The sequence below is a fragment of the Phyllobates terribilis genome, unplaced genomic scaffold, assembly GCF_046119375.1.
Source record: "Phyllobates terribilis strain yellow unplaced genomic scaffold, ASM4611937v1 Scaffold_11__3_contigs__length_659146591, whole genome shotgun sequence".
NCBI lineage: Eukaryota > Metazoa > Chordata > Amphibia > Anura > Dendrobatidae > Phyllobates > Phyllobates terribilis.
Window position 1 is genome coordinate 462412696 of NW_027362771.1, and position 13019 is coordinate 462425714.

Consider the following 13019-nt stretch of genomic DNA (forward strand, 5'->3'; position numbering starts at 1 on the left):
ATTCCCAGAGGAGCATTGCATGGCCTATAAGTCTCCTTACACTGGCTTGGCAGTCTCATATGACTTGAAAATATTTTTTCTTGTTTTTTTCTCCTCTTTCAAATCCGCATCTTCGTTTCAACACCACTAGTAGTTCATGAACTAATGACCTTCATCACTGTGTTTCTTCACACACACCTCAGTGTTCGAGTCCAGACAAAATTGAAATAAAATTATATTTTTCTTTTCACAAATACAATAAAGGAAAGACATTTCTTTTCAACATTATATTTATCATATTAAATTTATACCTTTTGGATATGATCTGATGTATTGATTTTATTCATATGTGTATGCAGCTTTTCAATTATTTGCTTTTTGATTATATAAAAAAATAAATTATATGTATATAATTATAGGACTTTGAAACACATAGAAAAATAAAAGAAACCGTTATTTTATAATACTTCTGGTGTCCGACGTTTCTTCACAAGCTGGCAGCGCGGATATGGACCACATGCTTTCCATGTTTTATTTCCTCTAATATCGGGCATAACCCCAGCATAATAAATGTTACCTTAATCTGATAGGAAGTGAATTTAGATCTCCATCATGTTTACTCACTGTTACTCCAGTATTTTTTGTACTTTTTATCATATATTGTTAAAGATGGATAACAGTTCCTTGTACAATCCCAGTAAATGAGCAAAAACGTTGAAAAGTAATGCTGAAGAAATGTTGTGTAGAAGTGAGCCCAAATATTAAATTCCTTTATTGCAATGTAATTCATTTTGGATTCTTCAGCTAGTTTGGCGGGTAAAATTACTTTTCAGCTTGCCTATAAATCATTGTTCTTGGCAGCACATTGTTCTTTGTAAGCAGAAGAAGGACATGTGCTTCCGAGAACGATCTGTTAACAATCAGTCTGTGTAAATGGGAAACTACCACTGATCGGCAAATGTAGCTGATTGGAGGTCGTTTAACGGCCTCCATTGGCTACTGCCTTATTAGGCCTCATTCACACATATGTGTTTAAACACGTATGTGAAAAAATGGTACTGGTGTACTCAGTGCTTTGGATAAAGTGTCATCAGTGTTTGGTCCGTGTGTCCATTTTTACTATCCGTTTGTCATCAGTGTTTTTCATGGAAATTACAAATCTGATCCTATCCTTTGCAATGTTAGAGATGGATGCCATCAGTGTACTGTATGTGTTTTTCACGGGCCCATAGACTTGTATTGGCTCACTTTCATCCGTGATACCAGAGAAAAACGTACATGTCTCCATAAGTTTTGCATGAACGCACGGTTCTTGAGAAAACAGACATGTGAATTGTACCATAGAACACGTACCTATAAAACTATCTGTGAACAATGTGAATGGAACAAGTATGAGCAACACGGACATGTGCATGAGGCCTTACACAGAAATGGACATGAATACAGATGTTCTGACTGTCCCAATAAATAATCGTTCCAATACCTGTAATTCACCTGATGTATATAGGGGTATGCCTCAGGACAGTGTATACAGGGGTGTTCCTCAGGACGATGTATACACGGGTGTTCTTCAGGACGGTGTATACATGGGTGTTCGACAGAACGGTGTGTACATGGGTGTTCTTCAGAACGGTGTGTACATGGGTGTTCCTCAGGACGGTGTATACATTGGTGTTCCTCAGGACGGTGTATACACGGGTGTTCTTCAGGACGGTGTATACATGGGTGTTCCTCAGAACGGTGTGTACATGGGTGTTCCTCAGGACGGTGTATACACGGGTGATCCTCAGGACGGTGTATACACGGGTGTTCCTCAGGACGGTGTATACACGGGTGTTCCTCAGGACGGTGTATACACGGGTGTTCCTCAGGACGGTGTATACATGGGTGTTCCCCCGGAAGGTGTATACAGGGGTGTTCCCCCGGACGGTGTATATACGGATGTCCCCCCCCCCTGGATGGTGTATACACGGGTGTTCCTCCCCCGGACGGTGTATACACGGGTGTCCCCCCCCCTCCGAACGGTGTATACACGGATGTTCCCCCACCCCCCCCCGGATGGTGTATACACGGATGTTCCCCCTCCCCCGATGGTGTATAAACTGGTCCCCCCCCACCCGGACGGTGTATACACGGATGTTCCCCCACCCCCCCCTGGATGGTGTATACACGGATGTTCCCCCTCCCCCGATGGTGTATAAACTGGTCCCCCCCCCGGATGGTGTATACACGGGTGCTCCTCCCCCCCCCGGACGGTGTATACACGGATGCTCCTCCCCCCCCCCCCCGGACGGTGTATACACGGGTGCTCCTCCCCCCCCCCCCGGACGGTGTATACACGGGTGCTCCTTCCCCCCCCCCCCCCCCCCCGGACGGTGTATACACGGGTGCTCCCCCCCCCCCCCCGGACGGTGTATACACGGGTGCTCCTCCCCCCCCGGACGGTGTATACACGGGTGCTCCTCCCCCCCCGGACGGTGTATACACGGGTGCTCCTCCCCCCCCGGACGGTGTATACACGGGTGCTCCTCCCCCCCCGGACGGTGTATACACGGGTGCTCCTCTCCCCCCCCGGACGGTGTATACACGGGTGCTCCTCCTCTCCCCCCCCGGACGGTGTATACACGGGTGCTCCTCCCCCCCCCCCCGGACGGTGTATACACGGGTGCTCCTCCCCCCCCCGGACGGTGTATACACGGGTGTTCCCCCCCGGACGGTGTATGCTGTAGTCTTGCTGTAAATTTTACAGATGAGAAATGAATATGGAGCTGGATTTTCATCTGAAAACTAGGATGGATGAATTCACATTCCAGAACAATCCACTCATCCCCCAAATCTTTTCTTCTGAACAGTTTCCACTGCACCATTCCCGGATAAATAAAACATAGATCGGAAGAGCACAAATGAACCATATTCAGACACTGAAACGGGGAGAAATCTTTAAGCAGCATAGTGTTATAATAGTCTGGGTGTTTCATCTGTATATAAAAATTAAAAATTCAAACAAAAATCTGGCCTTCATGAAGAACAAGCCCTTTGGGCATATGGTTCATTATGCATATTCGTTTAATTACTAAAACACTTGGGATATCTTCTCTGTTGCCCTTGCTTTCAACTTGCAGAGTTGGAACAGTTTCCTTGTACTGAATATGATGAACAGGCTTGTGTAATAAGACGAGCAGGACTTCCAGGCAGCGTCAATGTCCCTACTAAATAACACCAGCTAGAGCCTCAAGTGGCTGAAAGGAAATCCAGTGCGACCTATCACTTATTCCAGTTAAAGAATCGCCTTTTTAGTTTAATTCCTAAATTGTAGAAATGCCAGTGGCCTATTAGGCAAGACTGCAGAGTTTGTATTTGTAGTTTGAGCCTTATACCTGAAGTTAAGGGGTTGTTTAGGATTGTAAATCATGGCTGCTTTTTCATAAAGGAAGCCTCACCGGTCCACAGGGTCTATGTGGTTTTACTGCTCATCCCTTATTTGCTTTGAATGAGCCAAGCTGCAGTACCAGACACAACCCACAGACTGGTGTGGCATCGTTTATTGAACAAAAAAAGGCAGGTCTTCAGATCCTAAAGAGGATGCTCTTAACTCTTGGGGGCCAGAAGACTCTGAAGGTGATAAAGCTGATGGCAGCTATAGGTCCACACTGCTGGAAGCCAAATTGACAACAAAAAAATTCTATTTGGCTACCAGGAAAATGTACGTAAACTGGTTGCGTAGTTGAGTCTGGTGTATGCATGAGGAGAGCGTTCTGCATCTCCCCAACTTCAATGCAGTGACTGACGGGCAGCTGTGAAAATGTATTGTAGGTCTGGGTTGTATGCATACACGGCAGCCTGTCAGCCACGGCAGCAGGGAAGAGGTGGATAAATGCACTAGACTCTTAAAGAAGACCTGTCACCAGGTCAGAAGTGGCCAGTTTTTGCACTAATTTTATTGCTGTTGCTTTTTTTGTCTTTATTTTTGTATTTGTTTTTTAATCTGTTTTACAGTTCCGAGAGATGGGCCTTTATATTTCATGCAATTTTTTGTGGTCTTTACCAAGTTGGTGTTGCTCACAGGACTCTCTGGGGAGATCTTTAAGCTACTTTGTATTATTGTGCTGTGAGAAACACCCCATTTGTTATGCTAAAAATGTGGAACTTTTGGCGTTTATTCGGGCTACTCTGGCAAATAAGCGGAGCCGAGGAGGAGGAGCTGCTACAGGGCATGGCTACACTCGCCTGCCAAATTCATCAAAATTTATTTAATTTCTAACGCCAGAAGTGTTACTCCAGTGCCTTACTTGAGTAACATTTCTGGCGAGACTCATGGCTTTGGAAGGATGTGCCAAAATTAATTAAATGGCGTGTTCCTAGAATTCAGTGCACCTTATTCTTGCAAGTCAGTCTTAATGATTCAGGGCCATGGTTTATTGGTAAAGTCAGAGATCTTGGAAAACCACTTATATCCAGTACGGAAAACTTCTAGACCAGTGCAACCCCTTCCAGATATTTCTGAAAACCACTGCATTTTTTGGCCATAGTCTCTCTACAGAAAAATGAGTTACTCGTCCTCTGCAGGTCCCTCATTGCCTTCCCACCATTGCTTTGGCCCTTGTTGACAGGCTGCAGAGATGATTTATAATATCAGAAAAGCCCTGTAACAACGTGTCATGATCATTGCGGTTTCTCCTTATCTATGATATAACTAAGGCAGTTTGCCGCATTTCTTGGTATCTAATTTTGAGACCCTTTGTTCTTCGCGAACAATTGAGTCCGCTCCTTCATGCGTGATCTCTCAGTACAAACATGATCCTTTCCCATATTGCCTATCAATACGCCATCCTATAGGATTTATTGAAGTGAGTCCCTTGTGCCCTTATGTCTTTCATTCTGTCTTTCATTGTAGATATTTGTTGTGACCCTCTGGAATCTGGAGCTTTACATGATACCTTTGTTTCTTCTCCTTCTCTTCGCTTACAACTTCACCATGATCACGACCGGGAAGGTCAGCACTCAGGACAACCTGGTAAGCAAAGAGTATTGATTTTTGCCGTATACTTTCATTTATTGTAGTAAGAAAATACATATGCTTTACCTGCAGGAGACAAAATGCGATTGTGTTTATCCCAAGGCAGTAGTCTAATTATCTTAGAAAACAGGTCTCCAGGCACTAGGCTTCCTTGAGGGAGTAACATGATTGCTCACCTCTAATCCCTTTATGTCTGGAGGGGGCATTGGTTTCCTTTGCATCATTTCAACAAATTACTACTTTAGATACTGAATGTATATGTTTAACCCATTGGTTTTCATGGAAAACGTTCAATGGGTATGTATGCATTTCTGTAGATTCATGATTTTTCAGACCATGCCGCCACCAAAAGTATTTATCACCACGTACCTGCACAATAGCATAACAAACTCATCATGGACTAGGTACAGTACATCACTCATGTGAACCGTGCAAATATGTAAGATGGCTTGTGTCAGAGGATAAAATAATGACAATGTGTTTTTCACTTTGCAGGAAGGGATGGATATTGGTGAAGATGATGAGGATGATGAAAAAGTAAGTTAACCCAAGCAAATGTAAAAATCTATTACTTCCATAAGAACTTCTTTATGACCGTATCATTGTCTGACGCCTGGCGGCGGCTTATATCGCGGAGAACTAAAAGATCAACCATTGGAAATCCAACAGATCAGATCCTTCTTTCTCCTTGCACCCATTTAGGGTGAGAACTGAAGGGTTTGTTTCTTTATTATTGCCTGCAGATGGGAATTAACTTTTAAGGAATGAAACAATCCCTTTTAAGTAGTTTGCAAGTGTGTATCCCTACACAACAGCCTGACACTGTCACATTGGACCATGATTGAATGTGTATAGGCATGACCCTTTGAAAAGCGGACTGGTAGTGCCCAATTGTCAGCGTTTATACATTTCTAGGAGGAATAACAGAGGCATGATACAGTTATAATAAAAGTTAACCCAGGAGAGTTCTTCTTTGGACAGGTTGCCAGGTCTTCTTTAAAAAGGGCTATAAGAATTATTGAAGATTGCTTGCTTTGCCTTTTTCTCTCATGGTACAGTCAAGCGTGCTAATGTCTATGAAAGGATAAGATCTGAACACACAGAATAGAAGCCTCTTATACAGTGTAAGCGGTGGCTTTCACATATTATTTTTTGCTTCTGTTAGCTTGCACTCCGCACACAATCCTCTGTTTATACAAAGTGCATATTATAGTGGAATTAAGAAGATATATTTTTCCAAGCAGACATGAATACTGTCAAGCATAAAAGAAAAAATCTGCCTTATTTTTAGAGATCTGAGTGATTCTTTGGGGTGGCGTACAGGTAACTCTTTAAAATCGTGAACGTTTTTGCATCCAATAATACTTAAATACCCTTATTTTAACCCTTTTTATACGGGTTTCTGGAAAATGGAGTAGTGTGTAAATGGATCAGATGTATCAAACATTTTTTTTTGCCTCTTTTAACTGTTCAGATCATGTTAGTAGCAACTTTAGATCAAGAGTATGTAGGGATGTGCATCGGAAGGTCTAAAATCACTTAGAACTCCCAGAGGTATTTTGCTTGTTTGCTCCTAGAAGGCTACGACAGCATGTGCTCAGTCAGACACCAAACACCGTGTACAACGATATTGATGGATTGATAAAAATAGTCGAGATGAGTGAGCCGCACAGTGGAGCAAACAGCCATGAAAAAAGCAAAAACAGGTTTCCACAGCCGAGAAATAGAGATGTCTGTGAACCTTTTATAAAGTATGAGCAGAAGCTCACGATTCTGACGCTCGGTGTGAGAAACATCTGTTTCTAAGGAATACGGCTGATAAGTGGAATGACTGCATCGACATGTTGCAAAGAAGTGTCCATCTTCTAGACTGCTGGGATCACTGTGAAAGCTGTGCGGAGACCAAGCAGTGGTAGCATTAAAAGCATTTAAGGACTCTGTAGTTTTACTAGTAATCTGAAATGCTTTTAATAATGTACCTCAATTACTGACCATGTTGTAAACTCTACTTTTTTATGTTTGCGCTTCAGATAATACTTTACTAGTTGCAATGTCTTAAATTTTATTCATTTAGCATTACATTAATATTGTCAAATCCTTATCTGGATCTGTTGTGCCTCTGTAAATATTATGGCTATCAGCTGTATAAGTTACTACCCTCATGGCAACATTTTACAGTGGGGAAACACTTTTCCAATACAATTCTTTCAAGGCCTCGCGGTAAGTTATAGTAAACCCTTGATATGCGCTTTGTATAGGCTCTCTGAAAGCTGTAACTTCAGACTTCATGAAACTTATCGTAGCACACTCAAATATCTTCAATACTTATCCACTGTTTTGCTTCCTATTCTTTTTGGAATGTGCCGTGGTTTTGTCATATTAAAAGATTATTCCCAAAATCAGATTCTGGTAATTTAAAAATGAGTTATGTGAAAAATGGGGCAGATATAATTGTGTGCACAGTCATGGCCAAAAGTGTTGGCATCCTTGAAATTGTACCAGAAAACAAAGAATTTCTCCCAGAAAATTATTGCAATTACAAATGTTTATTTCCTTTTGGGTTTATTGGAACAACACAAAAAAACAGAGGAAAAAAAGGCAAATTGAACATCATTTCAAACAAAACCACAAAAATGGCCGGACAAAATTGTTGGCACCTTTTTTATTATTATTATTTATTTATATAGCACCATTGATTCCATGGTGTTGTACATGCGAAGGGGTTATATACAAAATACAGATATCACTTACAGTAACAAATAAACAATGATGGGCTGGTATAGTGGGAAGAGGACCCTGCCCTTGCGGGCTTACATTCTACAGGATGATGTAGAAGGAGCCAGTGTGTTGGGGGGGTTGCAGAGCTCTGGTGGTGGTAAGGCAGCAGCTCCAGTGGTGTTGAGGAGGCAGCGTGGTCATTGCAGGTTGTAAGCTTTCTTGAAGAGGTGGGTTTTCAGGTTCCGTCTGAACGATGCCGGTGCGGTGGATAATCGGACATGTTGAAGCACAGAATTCCAGAGGATGGGGGATATTCGGGAGAAGTCTTGGAGGCAATTAGGTGAGGAACGAAGAAGTGTGGAGGAGAGGTGGTGGTCTTGGGATGACCGGAGAGTACATGTAGGAATATATTGAGAGATTAGTTCAGAGATGTACAGAGGAGAAAGGTTATAGATGGAGATGGCTTTGTAGGTCAGTGTTAGTAGTTTGAACTGGATACGCTGGGCAATTGGGAGCCAGTGAAGAGATTTGCAAAAGGGGGTAGCAGAGGAGTATAGAGGAGAGAGATGAACTAGTCGGGCGGCAGAGTTGAGGACAGACTGGAGAGGTGCAAGAGTGTTAGCAGGTAGGCCACAGAGGAGGATGTTGCAGTAGTCGAGGCTGGAGACGATGAGGGCACCTTTCCAAAATTGTGGGTAAACAACTTTGTTTTAAGCAAGTGCTGCTCGTTCAAACTCACCTGTGGCAAGTAACAGGTTTGGGCAATATGAAAATCACACCTGAAACCAGATAAAAAGGGGAGACATTGACTAACTCAGTCTGTGCATTGTGTGTCTGTGTGTGCCACACTCAACGTGGAGAACAGAAAGAGAAGAGAACTGTCTGAGGACTTCAGAACCAAAATTGTTGAAAAATCCATCTCAACAGATCCTCATGTTCCTTTGTCCACAGTGTGCAACATAATCAAGAAGATAACAACCCATAGCACTGTAGCTAATCTCCCTGGACGTGGGCGGCAGAGAAAAATTGATGAACAGATGCAACGCAGCATAGTCTGGATGATGGATAAGCAGCCTCAATCAAGTGCCAAAGAAATTGAAGCTGTCCTGCAGGCTCAGGGTGCTTTAGTGTCAGCGCGAACTACCTGTTGACATTTGAATGAAATGAAACACACAAGGGCAGGAGACACAGGAGGACCCCACTACTGACAGAGACCTAAGAAAAGTTAGACTGCAGTTTGCCATAATGTACTTGAGTAAGCCAAAATCCTTCTGGGAAAGCGTCTTGTGGACAGATGAGACCAAGATAGAGCTTTTTGGTAAAGCGCATCATTCTACAGTTTACCAAAAACTGAATGAGGCCTACAAAGAACACAGTACCTACAGTCAAATATGGTGGAGGTTCAAAGATGTTTTGGTGTTTTGCTGCCTCTGGCACTGTGTGCAAGGCATCATGAAATCTGAAGATTTACCAAAGGATTTTGTTTTGCAATATACTTCCCAGTATCAGAAAGCTGGATTTGCATCCTAGGTCATGGGTCTTCCAGCAGGACAATGACCCCAAACATACTTCAAGAAGCACCCAAAAATGGATGAAAACAAAGCACTGGAGAGTTCTGAAGTGGCCAGCAAGGAGTCTGGATCTAAATCCCATTGAACACCTGTGGAGAGCTATTAAAATTGCTGTTGGGAGAATGGACCCTTCAAATATGAGAGACTACCTGGAGCAGTTTGGCAAAAATTGGAAGCTGGCACGTTTAGGCGGGCTGCTCTGCGAGAATGAAGAGGCTTGGGATACCAACACGTTTCTGCGCCTTGGTATTAATAAAAACCGTCTTGGAATCCCAAGCCTCTTCATTACCGCAGCGCAGTCCGCCTAAATGTGCTAGCTTCCAATTTTTGCCATTGGAACCATTTCCTCCAGCCACGGGGCAGCAGCAGTGGCTTTTGATGCATTTATAGGTGTTGTGCCTGCACACAACACCTTTAGGTGAGTGCTACCATTGATTATACCTACCCCTTGCCAGACGGTATTGCCCTATTTTGTGTGCGCTTTTGTCCCTCTCCAGAGCTTCTCTACCTGGAGCAGTTTGCAAGAGTGGTTCAAAATTCCAGTTGAGAGGTGTAAGAAGCTTTTGAGGGTTATTGTAAGCGATAGATTGAAGTTATTTATTCCAAAAGGCATGCAACCAAATATTAAGTTGAGGGTGCCAACAATCCAACCGTTTTGTCCTGTCCATTTTTGGGGTTTTGTGTGCAATTGTCCGGTTCTGCATTTTTTTTTTTCCCAATACACTCAAAGGAAATAAACATATATAACAAAACATGTGTAATTACAATAATTTTTGGGGCAAAATACTTCATTTTCTGGAACAATTTCAAGGATGCTAACACTTTTGGCCATGACTCTATTCATTTTTGACAGTAAATCATCCCCATCAAAAGATGCCCCTCCAGGCTCTTTATTCTCCAGTTGCCTTTGGGACAGTGTTGCAGTTTTGCTAGCGTTCCAGTGCTAGTGGTCGGTCATGAACAGTTCGCCATATCACAGCTGTCTTCCTGCCAGTATAGCTCTGCTCCTTTGGACATAGTTAATTCTACTTTTAGAATACTCTGTGCACTCTGCTCCTGTACAGTACCCTGCCTGGCCAATATTTCTCTTCTGCCATCTATATTAGTGTGGCTGCCTGTTTGCTTTTAAATCATCTTAAGCTGGTTTCTAGCAAAGTTGAGCCATCCTGCTCAATGGAGCTTGTAAAAACTGGTGCAGAGTTGAGCTGTGCCTGAAGACTCTTGCTGAGATCTGTGATGTGAAATGCAAATGCCGCATGTGGCAGAAGATAATCCTCTGACATATGCATCTCCAGAGCAGGATTTGCATTTTCAAATCACTGATCTATCAGCAGAAGACATAAAAAATAATTAAACTTTTCACTACATAGTAAGTTCCTTTTGTGGAGAACTGCAGGAAAGTTGAGCTCTGAGAGAAACCTGCTAGCAATGATTTTAAACCACACAGACAGGTAAACGGATGTAGATGGTTGAAAAGAACATCTGTCAGACAGGGTCTGTACTGGAGCAAACAGTGCACAGAAGCATAAGGTGAATTCTACACTCACATTATTTTGATAAGTTAGAATTGTTGCTAGTCAGAAGCACACACAGAAACATAACATAAATGTTATGTTGGGTTTACTCTGTATTTAGAGTATGCACTTACTGTGCTTTAGTGAAAATTTGGTGGTAGGAACCCTTTAAAGGGATATTCTCAAGTTGTTTTAAGCAGCTCAGAGCAATTTGATCTCATTAGTTTTCTTACTGCCTGGTTTCTAGCAGTGTGGGCACTTCACCTTGATTGACAGTTCTGTTGAATAGTAGAACATGAGTATTCGTAGTGCCATAAATCATCACAAGTTCTGGTGTAACACATTCAGCTATTAGTGGTTTGCTCTGGCGTGTACAGGTAACGGGGCATTTTAACAAGCATATAGTTCTGCATGATTAGCAGACCTGCTCTGAAAGCTGCAGGGCTGGTAATGTATAACTGCATCTCTTCAGAAGAAGAGGGGTAGAGAGATGAGAAGCTAGTTGCTGTATAGAAATCAATGGGGTCAAGAGATGTGACTAAGATGTTAATGGTTTACTCCTCTCCTGCAGTGTATCTACTGTGCTTTCTCTGGAGTCCAAGCTCCATGGAAACTAGCTGTACACAATAAAAGATAAAAGCTGTTATTGCATGAAAATGACATTGAAAATAGGTTTGCAGTTGACTGACTTTTTTTCTTTCTGTTTAATGAAAGCAATTTAAGAGCATGAGAATCCCTTTTAAGCTTAACATTTTCAAAAGGGACTACTGCATGTCCATGTAACTCACAAGGACTGTCGCTAAACAAACGTGACACTAAACATCACTGTTCCAATGTATTTTGTCTTGGCAACTACAATCGGCACACTTTTTTTTTCTTCTGCCACTTGATATATATCAACTGATCTATCATATGTTGCACCTAAGTAGAGCAAGTGACAAGTCAGCATGTCCATTTGCTTTAAAGGATATTGCCCTAAAGAAGGAAAGTCTAGCTACTGAAAGCTGAGCCAGCCAGTATTTGGCGCTAATTCAAAGGACTAGTTAGCCACATAAACATAACCATCGTTGTCCCAGAGGGTGCGGGAGAGGGCCTGCCGATGCCAGCTCTTTTCAGGTGGATGTTCATCTGAGGACGCACATTCAGCTGAAGTGTATTGCGGCGCAGGGGCTCTCCAGCTCCATGCTGCAATATATGCTGCTGGCAGCTGACCTTAGCGTCTCATGGAAGTGACTTTATGCGTCGTCATAGCAGGCACGCCTATGTCGGAAGAGGACACTGCACGTCAAGGGAAGCAAGGAAGGGTAGTATGTGTGGTGTGTTTTTTTTTTTTTTTTTATAAACATGCAGAGGCAGAACAGGGAATATGTATATTAGAAAAGGCCTCAGGATGGGGAACACCTATACCAGGAAGGGGCTCAGGATTGGGGTCATGTATACCAGGATGAGCCTAGGATGGGGAACATATATACCAGAAAGGGACCCAGGATGGGAGACATATATACCAGGAAGGGCCTTATGATGGGGGGGCATACTGTGAAGGCATTAATTATTTGATCCCTTGCTGTTTTTGTAAGTTTGCCCCCTGACAAAGACATGAACAGTCTATAATTTTAAGGGTAGGTTAATTTTAATATTGAGAGATAGAATATCCCAAAAAAAATCAAGAAAATCACATTGTATAAATTAGATAAATGTTTTTGCATTTTGCAGTGAGAAATAAGTATTTGATCCCTCTGGCAAACAACACTTAATACTTGGTGGCAAAACCCTTGTTGGCAAGCACAGCAGTCAGACGTTTTTTGTAGTTGATGATGAGGTTTGCGCACATGTCAGGAGGAATTTTGGTCCTCTCCTCTTTGCAGATCATCTTTAAATCATTCAGATTTTGAGGCTGTCGCTTGGAAACTCGGAGCTTCAACTCCCTCCATAAGTTTTCTATGGGATTAAGGTCTGGAGACTGGCTAGGCCACTCCATGACCTTAATGTGCTTCTTTTTCAGCCACTCCTTTGTTGCCTTGGCTGTATGTTTTGGGTCTTTGTCTTGCTGGAAGACCCAGCCACGACCGATTTTTAATGTCCTGGCGGAGGGAAGGAGTTTGTCACTCAGCATTTAACTGTACATGGCTCTATCCATTCTCCGGTGAAGTAGTCCCATGCCCTTAGCAGAGAAACACCCTCAAAACATAATGTTTCCACCTCCATGCTTGACAGTGGGAA

General features: G+C 42.7%; 1 protein-coding gene across 1 annotated transcript in view; it reads left to right on the forward strand.

The window, feature by feature from the left end:
- Window positions 1-13019, forward strand: part of MCTP2 (multiple C2 and transmembrane domain containing 2) — a 196719-nt gene that overhangs the window by 159910 nt on the left and 23790 nt on the right. The window contains exons 18-19 of the mRNA XM_073653317.1: window positions 4874-4993; window positions 5492-5533. Of these exons, the coding sequence (XP_073509418.1) occupies window positions 4874-4993; window positions 5492-5533 (162 nt within the window). The remainder of the gene's footprint in view (window positions 1-4873; window positions 4994-5491; window positions 5534-13019) is intronic.